This window comes from Rhinatrema bivittatum, chromosome 8 (genome assembly GCF_901001135.1).
Source record: "Rhinatrema bivittatum chromosome 8, aRhiBiv1.1, whole genome shotgun sequence".
Lineage (NCBI taxonomy): Eukaryota > Metazoa > Chordata > Amphibia > Gymnophiona > Rhinatrematidae > Rhinatrema > Rhinatrema bivittatum.
Genome location: NC_042622.1, coordinates 60098560 through 60121436, shown reverse-complemented (window position 1 = coordinate 60121436; position 22877 = coordinate 60098560). Strand labels below are relative to the sequence as shown.

The window sequence follows — 22877 nt, the reverse complement described above, 5'->3', positions numbered from 1 at the left end:
GGTGTGAAGGTAGTAGACATGATGGGGAGGAGCCAGCTGTCACAGTACATATAGATAGCAACAACAACATAGGAAGATGCAGGAAGGAGGTTCTGAAGGCTAAATTTAGAATGCTAGGTAGGAGACTAAAATCCAGAACCGCAGAAATGCTCCCCATTTCACGTGCAGGACCCCAGAGTCTCAATGCACATGGAAGGGACAATGATACAAGCAGTTGGGCTTTAGATTTATTAGCAACTGGACATTTTTGGGAAGGGCTCCACTAACAAATTAAAACATGGGGGGAAGCTGACAGTCGCTCAGGAATGCATGGTTCGAAGTGAAGTATCTTCAAATGATGCTGTTAAAAACAGGAACATTGCAGTAACCCAATTGTGAGGAGGTGGAAAGAGCAGAGGTAGTTCAGATGGATTAAAGAGCAGGCAAATATGAAGGGTTCCAAATTACCTCAATCAACTGGTAGTAAGTGGTCTGTGAAAAAGAACTGAAAGAATACATTTAGATGTCTATGTGCAAATGGCAGAAGTAGAATATACGGCACTAAATGAAGAAATAAAATCTGGGGGAAAAGGACACAGTGAGACCAATATTCAGCAGCGAGGCATGTGGACAATTTATCCAGCTAAAGTCAGCTAGATAAACTGCCCTAGATATTAAGTGGAGTGCTGCCAATTAGGCACTCCTCTGAATACAGCCAGATAAAAGACCTAGCTAGCCAGCTAAACTTATCCAGCTAACTTTAGAACTAGCAAGACCAGACTTAGCCAGATAATTTACCTGCTTAACTTAAGAACATAAGAACATAAGAAAATGCCATACTGGGTCAGACCAAGGGTCCATCAAGCCCAGCATCCTGTTTCCAACAGTGGCCAATCCAGGCCATAAGAACCTGGCAAGTACCCAAAAACTAAGTCTATTCCATGTAACCATTGCTAATGGCAGTGGCTATTCTCTAAGTGAACTTAATAGCAGGTAATGGACTTCTCCTCCAAGAACTTATCCAATCCTTTTTTAAACACAGCTATACTAACTGCACGAACCACATTCTCTGGCAACAAATTCCAGAGTTTAATTGTGCGTTGAGTAAAAAAGAACTTTCTCCGATTAGTTTTAAATGTGCCCCATGCTAACTTCATGGAGTGTCCCCTAGTCCTTCTACTATCCGAAAGAGTAAATAACCGATTCACATCTACCCGTTCTAGACCTCTCATGATTTTAAACACCTCTATCATATCCCCCCTCAGTCGTCTCTTCTCCAAGCTGAAAAGTCCTAACCTCTTTAGTCTTTCCTCATAGGGGAGTTGTTCCATTCCCCTTATCATTTTGGTAGCCCTTCTCTGTACCTTCTCCATCGCAATTATATCTTTTTTGAGATGCGGCGACCAGAATTGTACACAGTATTCAAGGTGCGGTCTCACCATGGAGCGATACAGAGGCATTATGACATTTTCCGTTTTATTCATCATTCCTTTTCTAATAATTCCCAACATTCTGTTTGCTTTTTTGACTGCCGCAGCACACTGAACCGACGATTTCAATGTGTTATCCACTATGACACCTAGATCTCTTTCTTGGGTTGTAGCACCTAATATGGAACCCAACATCGTGTAATTATAGCATGGGTTATTTTTCCCTATATGCATCACCTTGCACTTATCCACATTAAATTTCATCTGCCATTTGGATGCCCAATTTTCCAGTCTCACAAGGTCTTCCTGCAATTTATCACAATCTGCTTGTGATTTAACTACTCTGCACAATTTTGTGTCATCTGCAAATTTGATTCTCACTTGTCGTATTTCTTTCCAGATCATTTATAAATATATTGAACAGTAAGGGTCCCAACACAGAACCCTGAGGCACTCCACTGTCCACTCCCTTCCACTGAGAAAATTGCCCATTTAATCCTACTCTCTGTTTCCTGTCTTTTAGCCAGTTTGCAATCCACGAAAGGACATCGCCACCTATCCCATGACTTTTTACTTTTCCTAGAAGCCTCACATGAGGAACTTTGTCAAACGCCTTCTGAAAATCCAAGTATACTATATCTACCGGTTCACCTTTATCCACATGTTTATTAACTCCTTCAAAAAAGTGAAGCAGATTTGTGAGGCAAGACTTGCCCTGGGTAAAGCCATGCTGACTTTGTTCCATTAAACCATGTCTTTCTATATGTTCTGTGATTTTGATGTTTATAACACTTTCCACTATTTTTCCTGGCACTGAAGTCAGGCTAACCGGTCTGTAGTTTCCCGGATCGCCCCTGGAGCCCTTTTTAAATATTGGGGTTACATTTGCTATCCTCCAGTCTTCAGGTACAATGGATGATTTTAATGATAAGTTACAAATTTTTACTAATAGGTCTGAAATTTCATTTTTTAGTTCCTTCAGAACTCTGGGGTGTATACCATCCGGTCCAGGTGATTTACTACTCTTCAGTTTGTCAATCAGGCCTACCACATCTTCTAGGTTCACCGTGATTTGATTCAGTCCATCTGAATCATTACCCATGAAAACCTTCTCCATTACGGGTACCTCCCCAACATCCTCTTCAGTAAACACCGAAGCAAAGAAATCATTTAATCTTTCCGCGATGGCCTTATCTTCTCTAAGTGCCCCTTTAACCCCTCGATCATCTAACGGTCCAACTGACTCCCTCACAGGCTTTCTGCTTCGGATATATTTAAAAAAGTTTTTACTGTGAGTTTTTGCCTCTACAGCCAACTTCTTTTCAAATTCTCTCTTAGCCTGTCTTATCAATGTCTTACATTTAACTTGCCAATGTTTATGCCAGAGGCATTCCGGGGTCAAGTCAGAACGGTGGGAAATGTAAGGCGCACAGTTTGACCGGTTAGGTCCGAACTTAGCCGGACAAACCATCTGAATCTGGACTCCAGTGGTACAAGGATACAGAATGTATCAAGACGACAGAGTAGGTAGAAGTGGTGGTGGTGTGGTACTATACTGTATGTTAAGGATAATATAGAGAGTCAAATAAAATACAGATTCTGCAGGAAACAAAACTGCACTCTGGAATTTCTAAAAACAGAAATTGTGTGTGATGAGAAAGAGCATAAAAGTGGGGGCATGAGCACTGCCAAATTAGATGTAAAACATTAACACAGGCCAAGAAAGAATTCCCAAAGAGTAAAAAAACTAAAAAAAAAAAAAAAAAAAAAAAAAAAAAAAAGTTTCAAGTACATCTAACACAGGAAACCAGCAAGGGAGTCAGTTAGGCAATTAGATGATCCAGGAGTAAAACAGGGCACTCGGGGAAGATAAGGCCATAGCAGAAAATCTAAATGTAGTTTTGCTTTGGTCTTCTTTGCAGAGGATGTTGGGTAGATAGCCCAGACTTTTTTTTTTTTTTTTTTTTTTTTTTTTTTTAAAGTGATGATTCTAAGAAACGGAAACAAATCAGAGTGAATCTGGAGGAGATGCTAGAGCAAACTGACAAGCAAATCACCAGGACCCAATGATGTTCATCCCAGAGAGCTAAAAAGAAGTCCTACACAAAACTGCAGACATCTTGAACAAGATAATGAGGGGTTAAATGCACGGAGTGGCAGTTATATCCCAGAATATCTTGCTGGGTAGATTGGATGGACCAATTGCTGTTTATCTGTCATCGTTTACTATGTTACTAGCAATATAAGACCTATCTTTCAAATCTGCCATTGTACCTAAGGAGCAGAGATTAGCTAATGAAATGCTAATATTTAAAAAAAAAAAAAAAAAAGGGACTCCGGGGTGAGCCAGGAAATTAAAGACTAATAAACCTGACCATCAGTGCCAGGTAAACCGGTGGAAGCTATTTTTAAGAATACAATTACTGGTCCTATGGATCAACATAACTTAAATGGGGCAGAAACAGCATGGATTTAGCAAAGAGAAATCAGGCCTTATTAATCGATTAGCATTCTTTGAAGTTGTAAACAAACCTGTGGTGAGCTGGTCGATATAGTGTATTTAGATTTTCAAAAGGTAATTGACAAAAGTACCTCATGATAAGACTCCTCAGAAAACTAACTAGTGCTGTGATAGGAGATTAATGTCCTACTATGGATTGGTAACTGGTTAGTGTGTTCTTCCCAACACGGCCCGGGGAAGGTCGGCGGCAGTCCTCCGACTCCCCTCTCATGTTTTCTGGAGACTTGCTGTCAGCACTGCTTGGCTCTCAACGAATTGGAACCACGCAGCAGCAAAGGCTACGAGAATAGTGCGGGAGTGTGGGAACCAAGTGACAAACTCACCGAGAGCCGCATGGTGCCAGAAGACAAACAAGAGAGCTGCCGTTGTGGATGGTGTAAACTCACAGAGAGCCGCATGGTGCCGGAAGACAACAAGAGAGCTGCCGTTGTGGACGGTGCAAACTCACCGAGAGCCGCATGGTGCCGGAAGACAACAAGAGAGCTGCCGTTGTGGATGGTGCAAACTCACCGAGAGCCACATGGTGCCGGAAGACAAGAGAGCTCCGTTGTGGATGGTGCCAGCAGCTAGCCCCCAGAGAAAGTAAGAAGGGGTGGATTAACAAACCGCAGGGAGAAGAGGTAGTTTGGAGAGATAGGGTGGGGTCAGCATGGTGAAGCAGCGGGTGGGGGTTGAGACTGGCCGGGATGGGATCAGGGAAGAATGCATATTGGGGCAGGGTATTTTTTGAGGGAAGACAGGCTGGTGGAGAGGCACCTGCTCCAGGGTTAGGTTTTTTGCCCATAATGCAACGTGTTAAAGTTTTTGTACAGTGTCATTCCCTCAATTGATGCACCTTTAACGAACGATACAGCACTGTGTAAACAGACGCCGCGCTCAGGGTCCTCTCGATTCGGACAACACTGCGCCTGTAGGCAGTTGTCAGATGTTTTTATGCCGTTTGATTACTGCTCTGCGCCTCCCCACAACAGCTCAAGTAAACGCAGCACACGTATTTTATGCACTCAAAAAAAAAAAAAAGAAAAGCAGGACACAGGTGGGGGGCCCAAGGAGAGTACGCCAGGAGGTTTTGGGGTTTGACAATCGCCACGCACACATTCAGATGTGTTGCTTCAATGCAGGCACAAAGCATGAGGGTACAATCCTGCTGCTGCGTGCAATGCAGGTGCAAAGAGAAACTCCGCCAGGGGCTTCCCTGTGGAAATGAGCTGGCAGCCCCGCGGGTAGGAGGTACCTGCAAGCCCCAAGGTGAGTGCCATTACTGCCCCCTTCACGGTTGCAAATCTGGAAAAGCAAAAAAAAAACCAAACCAAAAACCCAAAAAACACAAACTGAATTCTGTGCAGCTGACAGACGCGCATGTAGCACATTCCCTCACAAAGAGCCTGGAGCTCTTCACAAGATCAAACTGTGGTCAATACAGCTCACTGAATGTAACTCAGCCTCCGCTTCTTTGAATGTAAATGTCCAGCCTGAGAAGCGCGGATGTCAGTGCACATTGATTTTAGGATTTTCTGGGATGTGCCTGGCTGGTGGTTCAGGTCTTGGGCACTGAAATATTTCTGACAAGAGAGAGTTAACCCTAAATGCCAACAGGGCTCCTGCAACAGCACCCTGACCTCTACACCTTGCCTTCAGGCTCGTTTGATTTTTTTTTAAGTTGTAGGGAGGAAGATACTGTCCACAATCTGGAATACAGTAAGAGACAAGGGTGAGGGGATGGAGAGGGGCTCTGGAAACTGATGCCTCACCTTTCAATCTGCAGAGGCGTGGCTGATTTTAGGGTGTCCACCACCAGCCAATTTAACCCTTTAATCCACATGCTGACCTCATCCTCGGACGTGGCTGTGAAAGATAAGAGCACAGGATATGAGCATCCCCCGTCTAGCACCAGCTTGGACTGCTGCTATATGCTCTTAATTCTGAATTATAAAAACAATCCAAAAGATTAACGCCCTATTTAATTCTTTGCATAAAAATATTTGGAAACCATCTGCAAAGCTGGCCCTGATGGTCTTTCCACAATTAAAAGCACCTGCACTTCGTGACAAGGAGATGAGAGTTCCAGGAAAAATCTTGGCTCTAGGGCTTCCAGACCAGGGCCGATCTGTTTCCTTATCCAGGAAAGCCACCCCAGCCTCTCAGCGACCACCCGGGACCAAGACTGCCAAGCGCAACGTCTAATCTCATTATCAGAAGGGTGAACAAAAAATGACTCTCTCTCAATCCATTGTCACCGGGTGACTCACAAGGTAAAATAATGCAACGCTTATCGGAAAATGGAGCAGGAACAAGCTAGGAGTCACAGAGCAAAGACAAACACAGAAGCGAAAGACCATTCCCATTAAGTGACACATAATTCGGGCCACCTAGCAGTAATAGCAGAGCTTACTCTCCACATGAGCAGATTCCTGCACCGCTTCCTGACTTTCCCCACAGCTTTCTGGCTTTTCTTTCCCCCGTTAGCACTTTGCTAGTTTCCGTTATTACAATATTTGATTTTGACAGTTGCCTAGTATGTGTGTGTGTGTTTGTTCTTCCCCGGCAGGCTAAATGGAGCCAGCAACGCCACAGAGGAGAGAGAGGCAAAAATCAGAACCATTCGAGTCCCGAAGCAAAATCCAAAAAAAGAAAAGAACACCACTCATACACAACATCCTGACGACTGTCCCAGACGCCCCCCTCTGCATAGGACTTCAACAGTAAGCTCTTCAGGGACGTGCAATCCACAGCATGACTTCAAGAGAGTCACAAGCAGGCCTGCTGTTCACCGGGACTACAATGGATATTCAGCAGATACACAGACAGCCCCAAACCTCAGGGAGACACTGGTGAGGCATGGAATTCCTCTCCCAAGCATTCCTATCCCACCTTTCTGATCGCTTTGTGGAGGCCCACTCCTCCTCACTGCTGGCAGCTAAGAGTCCCTGGTCCCAGGAGCACAGAATGGCTGCCACTGCATCTGCTTCAGTTCCCCCGGGGGCGACAGGCAACCCCATGAAGCCAGCAGGAGGAAGAGCAGAGCAGTTTGGTAGTCTGTGCCATCAGCTCTTCACCTTTCAGCTACCGAGAAAAAGAAACAGGAGACTCAGGAGGCAGCTTAGATGGCCCAGGCTACCCAAAGCTCTGGGAGACTTAGACTGCCTGGATATATTTGCATGGCCTTGGTTCAAGACCTGGATTCGTTTTTTCATATTCCAGCTACTCTGAAAACCAGACCAGTTTGCGGCCCTTGCGGACCACGGCTGCTCTAAATTATGTCTGGGAGGCTGACAGCACTGCGGCAAGGACTCCGAGGGAAGCTAACAGGTCTGCTTTTCAGGATTCCCAGAATGAATGCTCAAGAGATACATTTGCATGCATGCGAGTCAAGAACCAGGTTAACAGACAGGCAACGTGGCAGGCCTGAAAACTAGACCTGTTTGTTGCCCAGAAGCAGCAAGACTTCGCCACCCCTGCCCTAGAGAAAGAAATAATCTTGGAAGAGTAGAAAGAAGCATTTCTGAGGATCATTACTCTGACAAAAATCTCTCTCAGGACAACAGGCAGGACTCACCTTGCAAGCTGAGTGTCTTCAACCTGAACTCCATCCCATAGAGAACAACGAAACAGTGCGACTGCTCCGGCCTGAAGGACGGGTCCTCCTGGTAGCGGTCAAAATCCCGCGAATGCTTGCCAGGACGAATTTCTTTAATTTCACGAATATCGACTAGGAAAAAAAAAAACCAAACAAACAAAGAACTGATAAGTATGAAAGATACTGTGCAATGGGTGGGTGGACAACTGAATTTTGCGCCAAAATGTCTTTTTTTTTAAATAAAAATTTTCACAGCAAAAGATTTAGAGCTATTAAAGTTCTCAAGAGGGCGGCCAAAAGCATGTACTTCCCTTAAGAAAGAAACCATTGGAGGGTGGCAGAACACGCAGCCCTAACTATTAGCGTCACTCTCACCAGCAAAAGTTAAGAGCTGGTAGATACATGGAACAGGTTCCCAGGGATAGTGTTGGAGCAATAACGGTACTGGAGCTTTAAACCCCCCCCCCCCCCAAAAAAAAAAAAACCCAAACACACACACATATACAGATAGGACAGGCACAGAGGATCCTCGGGTAACAGAAGAAAAAGAGTAAAGCAGGAGATCAGGTAGGGACTGCAGGACCAGATGAGTGGAATGGCCCTCACCTGCCATTTCTAGAGTACACAGACAAGCTCTCCTCCTCAGCACAGCTTTCAATAACCCACTGCCAATGTTATATTAGGCAATGTCATGGGGCCCACCGGGTTCCAATCCCAGCATTATTACAGAATGCCTGTAGGACATTAGAAAAGTCACTTTCTGGATGACAGTAGTGGCGGAGTGATTACCACAACAGCAGAAAGGCATCAATGTGCTACACGGGTACAGACCAGTCTCAGTTATTAACACTATAACGGGAGGTGCGAGCAGGATAGAGCAGGCGTGGAAGACAAAGAAATGCTTGTCACACCCCTGGTCCAGGAATGGTCCTCGGTCCCTCCCTGCCTGGCGCCAGAGCCCCTCACCGCTCTGTCTTGGAAGCAGCAGAGCCTACGCACAGGCCAGCGTCTGTGTCCGCGGCACAAACACACGCTCCCTTTTCGTGGCTCCCTGCCACAGAGGCATGGACGTAAGCTCCTGGCTGAGCCCTAGCAGTGCGCAGGAAGGAAAAAAAAGGACATTCCCTCTTCCCCACCCCTCCCCCTAGTTCTAACTCAGGCTCGTTCCCAGCGGTGCTGCCAGAAAATAAATACATACAAAGGCAAAAGTTCTGCTGAAGCCAACAAGGTCCCCCCTGCTAACTTTAAACACAGAGCGACTTAAACCAGGAAATCCTTTGCACTCTCCATAGCTGGCAGCAAACAGGCCTTGAGGTGTCAGCGTGTCTAGGAGTGCAAGGGAGGGTAAGGCCCCGTGGCGCGCGAGGACAGAGCAGGCAGGTAGCATCTCCGCAATGGGAACATTAAGCAGAGAGATGTGGCCTCTTCTAGGACGGGCCTTTGCTCTTTTGGTCTTCTCTAAAACACTCATTTTCTGCTCGGGAATGAAATGAAAAACAAAGGACCACAAGACTCAGACCATTTCGTATTCTATGAACTACACACCAAGTTATTTAAATGACTACTATTAAATTCATTTTCCCAGAAGTTACAGGCTGACGGGCTTTTTCCAAGTTGTTATTGTGCATCCAGGTGCTAAATATCAGTGTTCCCATATAAGCGTGTGGTTTGGTTTTGTTGTGGGTCCAGGTGTAGCAGTGGGAAGCAGTCTCATCTGGTTATAGCTTTATTTAGTGCAGGCACATTTTGGGCCTGATTTTAAAAAGGATTTACATGCGTATAATAGGGTTTTACACATGCAAATGCACTGGATCCATGAAAGTGGGCTTTTGAAAATTCTTGCAATGTATGCCATTAAATTGTCCTTAGGATAATCATCCGTAAGTGCACTTTACTCACATAAATGGCTTTTTTTTTTTTTTTTAAGTTGAGAAACCTACACAACAGGGAGTTACAAAGGAGATAATCTTCAGAAATATGTAGCTGGGGAACTAAGATTTCTTTTGAGCTGTCCCCAAATCTACTCTTAAAAACGGATTCATTTTTCTAGAGGAACTGGGACAAACTCTGTCAAATCCAAAATCAGACTGAAATTCACTTGGTTTGGGCCTCAAAAATTGTTTGCACATCACATTACAGCCATTAACCCATCTTGAGCTTACATTCCCACTGGTATCTGCAGTCACCAAAGCTTTTAAAATTAGGATGGAGCAGTCAAAGGACCCAGATAAGAGCCAGAAATGACAGGGCAGCCACATAAAGGCATGCTAAAGGTCGAGATGTTACCCAGCACTGTGTACACACCTGGGACCAGAGGCTGGATCCCCTGGCACGAGTACACACAGTACTATAGAGCGTACCATGCCAGGAAGTACAAATATGTAATACATTTTTAAAAAGCCCAGAAATGCTCTCCCCCCCCTATATTGGGTTAGCACAGGACAGAACGTTTCTTCACCATCTGGCAGCTCGTTAACATACTTAATCAAAACTAATGAAATTTTGTATTGAACACTGCTGTAAAGAAAAAAAATACAGTAACCAAAAAAAAACCACCCCCCAAAAAACCCCAAGCCAGCTAGTAGGACTGGCTCAGTGGCAGGCACTGCTATACTAAAGAGCAGAGTTCAACTCCTAATCCAGGCCTCCATTCCCCAGAGGGGAGGGAGTCACAGACATTGTGCCTGGATTTAGGGCCCATGATGGCAGGAGTCGGAAGATATGGTCACTGCAAGGGGCATATAAAATAAAGGGAGCCCCCCTGTGTGCCCCCCAGGTAGTTACAAATCAAAGGTCATGGCACTCTAGCACCAATAGAGGCTGGTTCTGATTGAGCTGGAAGCCCAAAGGGGCGGGAGAAGCCTGCTGATCCCAAACCTCCCCCCCCCCCCAAAACAAAAAACAACAAACACACACAATTGTTAAAAGATAACTGTTGCTACACAATCCTATGGAGATCATGTGCCCTTGATGCATCACATCCACACGCGGCACATGATATGACCAAGACTGGGCTGTATCAAAACCCCATGTGTCATATGTTCCACTACAATAGCTGAGGTCACTCCAGCCAAGAAAGAGGGGACTTCCCTGGAACAAGTCACCCAGCGTAACTCATCCCTTCATATAATCTTGTCTCTCAGAATTCTGCTGAAAATGGAGGCAGGATGTTGGGCTTCCTGCACATAGCACGATGCAGAGCCTGCTCTTAACCACAAACACACACCGGGTACCTGTGGGAGTCTGCCGCCGTGCTTGCCGCCCTCCCTCACCCCAGTTTCCCTTCCACCAGGCAGCAGAGAAGCCATTTCCTGCAACTCAAGCACTTTTCTGCCTTGTGCTCTCTCTCCTCGCTTCCTCTCTTCTTGCGTTTGATCTTTGCTAAAACTCCTGACATGGCTGTCTAGTTCTGTCAACCTATAGCACTCAGACCTCCAAAAACAAAGTAACGCGCAGTCTGGGCTGAAGCTTGGATGCTTCCTAATGTCAGCCTACAGGAATAAAAAAAAATATATATAAGCAAAGTGGAAGGCAACCAAAAGGCCAAGCAAGATACCTGCCAACAGCCCCGCAATTCAGAGTCAAAAGGGCTCCTGTGCCAGAGACAGCAAAGGTACAAGAGCAGTGGGCCCATGCATGCAGTCCAAATGGAAAAACTATAGAACAGCCAGCACATTTTAATTTTAGCTTTGATAATTAAATTATAAAGAAAAGTGCATAGCACATACCAGGCACAGGAAATTGGTTGAATTAGCACAACTCTGTAATGCCAATGGCTTCAAGCCTCCAAGTCCTTTAAAAAAGATCATCCAGAGATGATCACACACAGTCACTGGGTCAGGAGAGCTCGTTTTTGAATCTGCGTTCCCTAAACCTGAACTGGGGGTTGGGGGGGGGGGGGGGGAAGCAGGGAGGATAAACTCAGAGATACGGAAATGTATTTTAATCAAAAGTTAGAAGTTCAAAAGTATTAGTGGACCCTAAACTATGCAGTGTCTCTCAGCAAGCCATCTAATTTAACATGATATTGAGTTTTGCTTTCATTTTCTATTATCAGCCTTAAAAATCAGATAAGTGACAGCACATTACCTCTGATGGCCACAGTCCAGCTGGGCAGATGGACAAAATAATTTAGCACCAAGGACAGGAGCTGAACACTTGCAAAACACGGAAGAAGCAACAGGATCCTGTTCTCCACATCGACCCATCTTAGGAAACAGGACCTGGAAAGACCAGCAGCATCAGAGTCTGCGTTGGAGTTAGGGAACCAGTTAAGAAGGTGGCATGAAGGAAGGGTTCCATGGACTGAGTATCTAATATTAATATAACACTTGCTGAAAAATGTGGGAATTCTCCAAGATCCATAAGCTGAGTCAGCCTATATTCTACTACAGACTATGTTAGATAGAACAGGGCTTCAGTCCTAAGCTCCCTACAGTATCTCAATGTCATCACTGGTTCAGATACATACATTTGAGCCTTTGCTGCCTTTTTTTTTTTTTTATAAATAATATTTCCAGTAAGTGGTCTTTAAAGTGTGCCTTAGCAGATAAAATCCTCAAGTTTCCTAATGCCACTCTTCCATGTCAGTCAGTGGCTTGCACCAAGTGACAACAGCATTCTTGTGCTTAGTTGGGACTGAGTGAGAGAAGCAGAGTAATAAATCACCTTCCATCAGTGTTTATTTAAAAGTACAATGATGGGACCCCATGGCAACCTCCATGTTCCACTCCAGCAAGTTCAAAAAGGCTCCATGTTAACGGATTGGTGTGACTTGGCTGAAAATTACCACTGTATTCTCCTAGGACAAGCAGGATGGTAGTCCTCACACATCAGATGGAGCCCAGCACGGAAAACTTTTGTCAAAGTTTCTAGAAAGTTCCTAGAAACCTACTGGCACACTGAGCATGCCCAGCATGTCACTATCCATGCGTCCACGTGGGGTCCCCATTCAGTCTTCTTTTCCATGCAGCTTTCGCCTTGCGGTTGTGGAGTTCTGATCTCTTCAGAGTTCTTTTCGTGACTTATCTGCACTGGGTCCCCCTTCTTCCCTATCAGTGCTTCTATAGGGCGGCGTGGTACATTTTTTGTTCTTTGAGGTCGATTCCCAAGTGTTGCTCTTCGGTGGCCGCCAGTCATCAACCGCTCACTAGGTCTTTTTCATGGCATCGTTGGGGTTTCGCAGATACCCCCCGTGCCCATGGACCATGTCCATTATGGATCTGCATGAGATCTGTAACCTCTGCCTGGGGATGTCGCATGACATCCGGGGGTGTTTTTGCGATCAAATGAGCCAAGGGTTATCATGCCCGGTTAGACAAGATGGAGAAGCTCTTTGGATCTAGAAACCCGATGGATGCGGATCCATCATGGTCTACTCCCCTCCGGGACCTTCCCAGGAAAGAGGGGCCGGAGATAGGCCCTCAGCGTCATCTCGTTCCAGGACATCAGGATAGTATCCATCCTTGGCACTGGGGAAAGACCGGGCCAAGCACTGTGGGAAATCTCGGAAGCATTGTCAGTCACAGTCATTGCACGATACCGGGCTCGGGTTGGCACTGGTGACTACCATGATGCCCACAGAGAGGAGGCATCGATCTCTATTGAGCCCGGGAGTCCCAGGCATTCCCCCCTATCAGTGCTGGACTCCGAAGAAGCTCTATGATGCCTCTTCCTCCTCCATTCACCCTGTCCTGTCTTTGGCAGATTTTCAGGAGGAGCTGGACTGCAGGGTGCAACGGGCGGTGCTCAAAGCCCTTCAGGGATCGAACCGCCAGCTCCATTGGTGCCTCCTCCAGTGTCTGAGCCTGCTCCTGCAATGTTAGTGCCGATGCTGGAGCACCTAGACTTCCTCCTGGCCGTCTTGCCCACACAGCAGCTACCGGAATTTAGGGGTCCCTTGATACCCCAGCAACCACCAGGTCCTCCTCCCTCTGGAGACATCCCCATTGTGGGTTCCTCTGAGGAGTAGGATATATTGTGGTCAGGGGCACAATCGGGGACTCTGGTATCACACCCAGTTTTGCCCAGTCCGATCCCCAGTTCTTCAGGGACCTCTGTGCTCTATGTCATCAGTGCCCCCAGTGCCTTTAGTGCCAAAGCCAAAGGGCTTGGCCAGGGGACTTCAGCAAGGAGGATGCCCCATATGATACCTGGGGGGGGGGGGGGGGATGATACCTCTGAATCTTCTTCAGATAACTCAGGAGATCTTCCCTCAGACCAGTCTCCTCCAGATGAGAGGCGTCTGTCCACACCGGAGGATCTAACCTTTGCGGGCTTTGTGTGGGCTATAGCAGAGTCTATTCCTTTCCAGCTCCTTATGAAGGAGGATGCCTGTCACAAGATGCTGGACGTTTTCCAGTTCATTGATGTCCCCATCCATGATATTTTTAAGGAATTATTCCTTAGTGTTCACCAGAGGCACCCATCTCAGTGCCTCTGGTGAACTGGAAGGCGAATGTGGTACAGCAGGCCTTGGGGTTTGAGAGGCTTCAGCTCCCACATTAGTCAGTGGTGGAGTCTGCCCTTAAGAAGGCCAAGCGTTCCCACACCCATGCTTCTGTGCCTCCAGATCGGGAACACCGGGCACTGGATGCCTTAAGTGTACCAGGGCACCATGCTGATCATCCGGATTGCTTCCTACCAGCTGTACATGAGCCAATACACTCGCAACCTCTGGATGAAGGTTCAAGAGTTGACGGAGCTCCTCCCCCAGCAACAGTAGGAAGCCTTCTTAGCAGTTGCCCCACAAGGCTTGGAGTGTGGAAAACACTAGGTGTGCTCCACCTATGATGTGTTTGAAACAGCAGCTAGGGTGGTGGCGGTGGGCATCTGTGCCCGTAGAATGGCATGGCTCCGCGCATTGGATCTCCAGCTGGAGATCCAAGAGAAGCTCACAGACCTGTCCTGTACTGGAAAGAACCTGTTTGGGGACAAGGTAAGAATTGCTGTGGCTCAGTTGAAGGATCACCATGAGACCCTCTAGCATCTTGCAGCCAGTATAATCGGACCCTTCATCCTCCGCCACGAAAGTCCTTGTTTCAGAGAGGCAAGAGGTCCTATCGCCAGAGGAAATATTATCCTCTGGCCTTGTGTGTTTGTTTGCTGCAAGTGGATTCTAGGGGTTGCTCTAGACAGCAGCAGACCCCCAGACCTCAGCTGGTTCCCCAGCAAAGACCCACTATGGGGTTTTGACTGGCTAAAAAGGAGTATAAGCCCTGAGACCGTGCCCTCAACATTAGGACCCCTGGTCGGGAGTCAGTTACAATCCTTTCAGGACCGCTGGCCACATGTCACCTCGGACCAGTGGGTCCAGTCCATCATTCGAAGGTATCTGTTAAAAACTTACTAGATGCCCCCATGGACTCTTCCCCCTGCCCTTCATGGGACCAGTCCCCGAATCAGAAAATTCTCTGGATGGAGCTCTCCACCCTTGTAATGGCTGGAGCAGTAGAACCCATTCTGCTGCGTCAGCAGGGGCAGAGATTCTACACCCGATATTTCCTGATTCCAAAGAGAACAGGGGAATTCCATCCCATCTTGGATCTGAGGGTCTTGAACAAATATCTGCGATGAGAAAAGTTTAAGATGGTCTCGCTGGACACTGATTCTCTTCCTGCAAAGAGGGGACTGGCTTTGCTCCCTCGACCTGAGACGCATAAGCTTACATCAAGATCCCCAGACACATGGGCAACAGCCATTTCCAGTACAAGGTGTTGCCATTTGGCCTAGCTTTGGCCCCACGGGTCTTCACCAAATGATTGGAAGAAGTAGTAGGTGCACACCTCCGCTGCCTGGGGGTGCATGTCTTCCCCCTACTTAGACGATTGGCTGGTTAAGTGCACTACCTGCAAGGGGGCACTTCCCTCCCTATGCTTGACCATTCAGGTGCTGGAGTCCCTTGAGTTTATCATCAACTACCCGAAGTCCCATCTCATCGCATCGCCTCAGCTGGGCTTTATTGATGCCCGCCTGGACACATCCCAGGCTCAGGCTTTTCTTCCTCGTGATAGAGCTTGCTCTGGCGTCTCTGGCAAGTCTAGTCTGCTGAAGCAGACAGGTATTAGCCTGACTTCTGCTTCGCTTACTGGGTCACATGGCCGCATCTGTCCATGTTACTCTTTTGGCTCTCTTACATATGTGGAGAGCTCAGTGGACCCTGCGCTTTCAGTGGCAGCAAGCCACCCAGGACCTCACTGTGCGCAGTTGCATCATGCCACCTCTCCAGACTTCCCTATCGTAGTGAGAGAATCTGTCCAATCTGGACCAGGGGGTTACTTGTTAGCTCTCCCCTCCCCCCCGATCCAGGTTGTGCTTACCATGGATGCTTCCACCTTGGGTTGGGGTGCGCATGTAGATGGCCTTCGCACACTAGGTCTGTGGTCTGCTAAGAAAACAATATCAGAGCAACTTCCTGGAGCTTCACGTGATCAGGTACACGCTCTGGGTGTTCCAAGATCGCTTGACCAACCAGGCAGTCCTGGTACAGACCGACAACCAAGTGGCAATGTGGTACATCAACAAGCAGGGAGGTACAGGATTGTTGCTCCTGTGGCAGGAGGCTGTCCTGATTTAGTCCTGGGCTCAGCCCCAGGGCATGTTGCTCTGGGCCATATACCTGGCCGGGACAGAGAATGTGGTGGCAGCGGATTGGCTGAGTCAAGCTTTTCAACCTCACGAGTGGTCCCTGGATCAAGCAGTGGTGGATTGCATCTTCCACATCTGGGGTATCCCAGATGTGGATCTCTTCACCTCCCCCTGCAACAAGGTGAGTGTTATTGTTTGGGATAGTTGTGGGTGGATCCTTGGGCTGGTGGCTGATGACCACACCCCCGGGGGGAAGATCCCGAGAGGGACCACCAGTCAGGCTCAGAGTTTGGAGACACACACACTAGTTCTTTTATTAAACAGTATATTGAACCACCAGAGGTGGCATTAGTGAGCTGGAAGCGCCTGGCAGGGCTGTAGTCCCTCAGATACTGGAACAGCGATCTCAGGGTGGCACAGCTGTAGAGAAACTAAGTATAGGGAGTAGGCAGGGTATGCAGAGTTCAGGAATAGAACCGTGATGGTAACACACAATAGTCTCTTGAAGCAGCCCAGGAACTGGAATGGATTAGGCCCTCGAGGAGCAAGTACCTGGTTCCAGGGAAAGCTCTGAGAGAAAGATAGTAATTCACTGGTGTTGTAGGCAGCGATGACTTCCTGGCAGAAGTGGTATTCAGAAGCAGGTCCGAGAACGTGGGCCCTCAAGGAGCGAGTACTGGTTCTAGACTGCGATCTGAAAGGCAAAAGAGAGTGAGGACCCTGAGGAGCGGGTACCCCTGGTAAGTCCGAGGAGGCAGAGTAGCAAGGTATGTGGAGAGCGAATCCCATCCGCAGCGATACCTGGAGGAAGCTAGGTAAGCCTTTCCCTTTGCTAACTCAATTAGTTAGCGATTTCAGAGACCTTTAAATATCCGGTGATGATGACGTCATCTCAGGGGACACCCCTGAGGTTCGCACCACTGCTGGTACTTGAGTCAGGGCCGCGTCGCATGCGCGCCCTTAGGTTTCTGGGAAACATGGCGGAGTGCAGCGTCTAGCCGGTCCGGGGATGCCGGAGGAGGTCGGCAAGATGACGCTGCGGCAGCCAAACATCCAACAAGCAAAGAGGGAGTCGCCAAAGAGGTAAGGTGGGCGGAGTGGAGATGTTGGGCAGAGACGGTTGCAACAGTGAGCCACTTCTGCTCCCTATACGGGGGGGGGGGGGGGGGGGGACGACGACGGACGGGACAGAAAGCCAGCCTCGGACACCTTTGTCTGCCATTGGGGCCAGGGTCTTCTGTATGTATATCCCCTGTGTCCTCTAGTGATGAAGACGTTCCTGAAGCACCAGCAGGACGGGGGAACTATGATTCTCATTGGCCCTTGTTGGCCGAGGCAGGTCTGGTTCCCGCTCCTGCAGGATCTGTCAGGTCTGGGTCCTCCCATGATCTGCTCTCACAGGATCAGGGCAGGCTGTGCCATCCCAACTTCAGGGCATTGTCTCTGTCAGCCTGGATGTTGAAAAGCTAGTCTTGCAGCCCCTTGACATCTCAGAAGGTGTGTCTCGGGTCCTGGCAGCTTCCAGGAAACCTTCCACCAGAAGTCTTATAACCTGAAGTGGAAGAGGTTTTCCACCTGGTGTAAGAGTCATGGCATAGACCTATTCTCTTGTCCCACTCCAAGGTTGCTTGATACTTGTTGCACCTTTCTAACATTGGTCTGAAGACCAACTTGTTCAGAATCCACCTGAGTGCCTACCACCAAGGTGTTGATGGTTCGCCTATTTCCATGCAGCCCACAGTGGGCTGGTTCATGCAGGGCCTGCTTCAGCTGAAGCTTCCCCTGTGACCTCCTGTTGTGTCCTTGGACTTCAACATGGTGTTGGCTCGACTCATGAGAGACTCTTTCGAGCCACTGTGCTCCAGTGATCTGAAGTATCTAACCTGGAAGGTCATTTTCTTGGTTGTGGTCACTTCAGTGCGCAGGGTCAGCGAGCTTCAGGCATTGGTGACATATCCTCCCTACACAAAATTCTCTTTCATGATGGGATGAGTAGGGAGAACCACCCTAAGTTCCTGCCTAAGGTGGTGACTTTCATCTTAACCAGTCAATTGTCCTGCCCACCTTTTTTCCCCCAGGCCTCATTCACACCAGGTAAGATAGACAGACCTCCAATGCAGACAGAAGAAATGGATAGAGATTCACAAAATTGCTATGAAAGGTGAGGTGCTATTGCTAGGTGATTTCAATCTGCTGGATGTTGAGTGGGACATCCCAGCTGTAGTATTATCTAGATGCAGGAAGATCCTGGACTATTCGCAGGAAGAACTGTTTTGGTAACTAATAATACAGCCGACCAATAAGAAGGGGATACGGGACCTGGTGCTTTCAAATAGGGAGATTATTTCTTTTTTTTTTCTAATTTAAATTTTATTGATCAACTCAAAAGATACAGAACAGAGGGTACAGTGGGCACTTGAATGTGACAATATCATGTAACAGCCATACAACAGAATAAAACATAAAACAAAGTAATGATGAAATCTTGAATCTGAGTGAATTTCTCATTTTATCACCCCTGCCCCCCTCCCCATCTGAGCAAAGAACAGCGTATGGTTAATTAAAAATGCAAAGCATGGTTGATTGAGAGTACAATGATGGTTCACAGGAGCACACTAACAGCAATTGGTGAAGCGTACAAAGCATATCACTGAAGGAACGAAACCCCACATAGTCTGGAAATGTAAAGGATAAATAGGAGCCAGCTGGAAAAAGTACAGTATTACAAGAGTAAACCAGAGAAAGGTGGTCCAGACTCAAGTGTACTACCTACACCTGAGCCAGAACTATCAAACCAGATAGGAGTATTGTTTAGATTTCCAAGAGAGGTAGGGCTTCCAGGTTTGTTTGTTTTTTAGGGAGAGTGTTTCTGATATCATAGTGGGGGGTTTCACTGGTACCCAGTGATCATCGGATGTATGGTTCAGTATTAGAGCATGGGTAGTGTGAGATCACTTAATACTAAGGTTCCTTCTTGGATTTCAGGAAAACTAACTTTATTAAGATTGGGGCAGGGCATCTCAAGGCGTCATTAACTGGATGGGATCAAGTAGGGGGAAGTAGAAATGGGCAAAACGAAAAGGAGATCTTGAACGGGCAACAAATCTTTTGTTAGAAAAGTAAAGAAAAGGTAAGAGGGGAAAAAAGAAGCTATGATGATTCTCTAAAGTGGCAGAAAAGATATTGGGGAAAAAGGGTCGGTACTCAAACTACAAGAGATCACAGAAAGGGGAAGACAGGCAACAATATCCGGAAAAGCTAAGAGAAGCTGGGAAAGTCGTCAGGAGAGAGAAGGAACAAATGGAAGAAAAACAGCTAATTCGACTTATTTTCATTGAAGCACCTGTGGAAGAGGTGGAGACAAGGACAGTACTGGAGGGAGAAGAAGATGCTATAAAGCAGAGCAGGAGATGTGGATGGGCCATATGGTCTATAGCTACGGTCATGTCCTATGTCCCAAAAGGTCTCCCTCATTCAATCTCAAATCCTGCTCCAATCTTACAGCGCACTTAATCCAAACCTGGAGAAAATGATTGTTTGCAATAATATTGTGAATGAACCTTTTCCAAAACAGTGGCAACAATGACAATTACTGCAGTTAGGTCAAATATTTTCATGGAGTGGTGAGTTCATTAAATAGAGCCCCTCTGATAGGGGATAGGAAAGAATACAACACAAGGCATGCACTCAGAAAGGAGACAGGTTATGTCAATAAAAAGGAACCCCAATTTGAGATGGGTTCTTGAAGCCCTGGAGCATTTTGACATCATTTCATCACTACTCTCTGAAATGTGGAATATCATCACTTATTATAGTTCTATTTGCAGGCTGGGTTAGAAAGAGCTGCCCCCAGAAGGTGGAGGAAGGCAGGATGGACCTGAACACACATTTCACCATCATGCCTTTTGTTGATAAAAGAAAGAATGAAAATAGCAATCTACTGCAGAAGTAAAGCTCAGATCAAACTCTATAGAAAAGGTTATTTTTGTGAATGTGCATGCCTTTCCCCCAGACTTAGGTAGTGGGAATTCCCTCTCGTGTTTCCAGGGTTTGCCTGTCCTCCCCCCCCCCCCCCACTCTAGGTAGGAGTCCAGGGACCATGATCATTCATGGTCCACACCAGGGAATAGGAGGATAGCGAAGAACACAGAGCTAGGACCTAAATTAAAGATCAGAATAACCTTCCCCCCCCCCCCCCCCCCTCCTTTTAATTTTATTTCTGGAGAGTGTAGCACTGTGCTGTACAACACCACAGCTAAACAGATTAAAAAAACAAAACAAAAACCTGTTTCCACATAGTTGACTGAAGGCCTGCTATGTTAACATCCACTTAATAGTTGCATCCTATAGAAAATAAACAGATCTTGTCTTCACCCTGTGCCGTGAAATGGAGAGAGAGGTCTAATAAGCCTCCTACTGTGTTGCAGTGGTCACTGAAATTGCTGCCTGCTTTCCATATGAAGAAGTATTTCCCATTTGGGTTGAGATAATGCATCTATAAGGTTCCCTAGAATTAAATTCTGAGCCATTTGTTGAATACTTGAGACCTGAGGAGATGGTCTCTCTTGATCCAAACTGTGACTGAAACAGTAACTAACCTCAGGCTAGTCTGCCTGAATCTCCATCTGACTTTGTGACCTTAGTGCCTGTGGGAATTGTTTCAAAATTTGGTAGTAAGACAAAAGCAGGTCCGATTTACCTGATGTTCTGGTAACAAGCAAAGTTGAAGATGGCAAAGCCTGAAATGGGTGGTATTGTGATTTTGATGTTTTATCTGTGTTTCTAATTGCTAAAAAAAATGTTATGTTAGTTTGCTTTATGACTGTTACTGGTTTTATAATATTTTGCATGCTGTGTGTCCTTATTGCACGATTTATTGCTGCTCCCCACCCTGAACAGTTAAAGGAAAAACAGGCAGGCAATAAAATTGATTTGATTTACAAGTAGCTCCAAACAAAACTTGTTACAAAATGGAGATCACTGCACCCATTTCAACTGGAGGAAAAAAAAAAAGGAGAAGTTTGGCTTTTTATGATGATTTATTACTGGGAGCTGGAATCACAATGGGCAGGGGTTTTGATTTCCTTATTTCTTGTCATCATGTTCCCTTCCTCCAATATCACATTGCTGTGTCCTCATGTGCGTTATTGCTTCTTGATTGTTCTGGGCTGGTTTGAATATTACCCCAGTAGTTCTTATTTGAAGAAAGCACTGGAGGGGAGGAAAGGATTAAGGCAGCATGTGCCTGATTTACAGCAGAAGGATTTTTCTAGGCTCAAAAATAAAAGTAATTTAAGGTATTATTCTGTGCCACACTGCAAGAATTACCTCTTATTTCCATGCATGTACCAGGAGGAAGATGGAAGGGCAAAATGAACAGAAAGTACCATGCACATGCCTGATTAAGCAACGATTACTAATTATAAATTTCTATTGCATCACTAGATGTTCGCAGCGCTATGTACATGAAACAGTCCCTGCTCCCTGGAGCTTACAGTCTAATCAAGGCACACAGACAAGACCAATGAAGGCTCAAGCTCCAAAGACTTTAGGAACCTAATTTTGTCCCTTTAAAAATTGACTGAGAGCCTAAATTTGGGCACCTATAAAGTTAGCAGGGGCAGTGTAAGAAAAGTAAGTTCGGTATTCAGCTGTAATTTAAGCCCTTCCATGTCGATGCAAGAATAGCTGGCCTATGAATTAAGCCACCCAGATGAATTATCAGCCTAGAAAACTTAGGAGCCCAATGTGGGCTGAATTCTAGGCGCCTATGTCAGGCACTCTGCTTCCTTTGAAAACTGGCTGGCACGAGTCACCATACACATTGCTTCTCATGCACTGCCCTGATCAGGTGGTCAGTGAATACCCCATCCTGAGGGAAGGATGGGAAAATGCAAGCTGGGTTTACTTAGCATGCCTCACTAAAATTTATGGATGGAAATGTTAAGAGTGGTTAAGTTGGTGGAGGGGTTTGTGTCCCAGCTCAGATTCCTCAGAATCCAAGCGTGCTTAAACTGAATGGGGGTTCCAGTGTTTCTAGTACTTTAAACTGCCCTCAGGAATGCCTGGCCACCTTATTAGAAGGAATATTAGAGGGAATTACATAAACCATATCAAAATTCTCATACACATTTCGATATGCATTTCACACATTGTAAGCTTCCAAGTTCTCTCTCCCTGTTGATTGTAACTTTGACTTATTCCTACCATTGTTATCTGTCATTTTACTTGAATTGCTACTCCAGTTATTCCCTTGTTATATTGTAAACCGATCCGATATGGTTATTTACTATGAAGTTCGGTATAAAAAACTGTTAAATAAAATAAAATAAACATTATGATAAATCTATCAATTATGCACTATATATTACAAGAACATGAGAAATACAGAAACACTTGAACAAAAGTTCCTTTCGAAATGTTCAAAAATCATACAGATAACTTCACACACACCCCCATTATGCATCCCTTTCTTAAAAATAGGCCTAAATATAAAACTTTCATGAACAATAGAAAATATCCAATATAAGTCCAAAATATTCAGTGAAGCATCTTCTACATATTCATATCCCGAGCTCCAGACGTCACCAAATCTGTCCCACACAAGTATATCCTGACAAGGGTAAACCCAGTCTGGGCTTCTTGAGGGGAAGAAACTTCAATCTGATTGCTCTAATATACAATAAATAACTCATACAAAAAACTACCACACTACCCTCCCCTATTTAAATAACCCAAATTCATACCATGAATCTAAAATTAATACGACTCAAAATAATAAATC

General features: G+C 46.1%; 1 protein-coding gene across 3 annotated transcripts in view; it reads right to left on the bottom strand.

Moving 5' to 3' along the window:
- Positions 1–22877, bottom strand: part of PLCG1 (phospholipase C gamma 1) — a 168049-nt gene that overhangs the window by 96140 nt on the left and 49032 nt on the right. For all 3 annotated transcript variants that reach the window (XM_029611383.1, XM_029611381.1, XM_029611382.1), the window contains exons 2-3: positions 7487–7639; positions 5682–5775 (exon numbers count right to left, since the gene is read on the bottom strand). In XM_029611383.1, coding sequence (XP_029467243.1) covers positions 5682–5775; positions 7487–7639 — 247 coding nt within the window. The remainder of the gene's footprint in view (positions 1–5681; positions 5776–7486; positions 7640–22877) is intronic.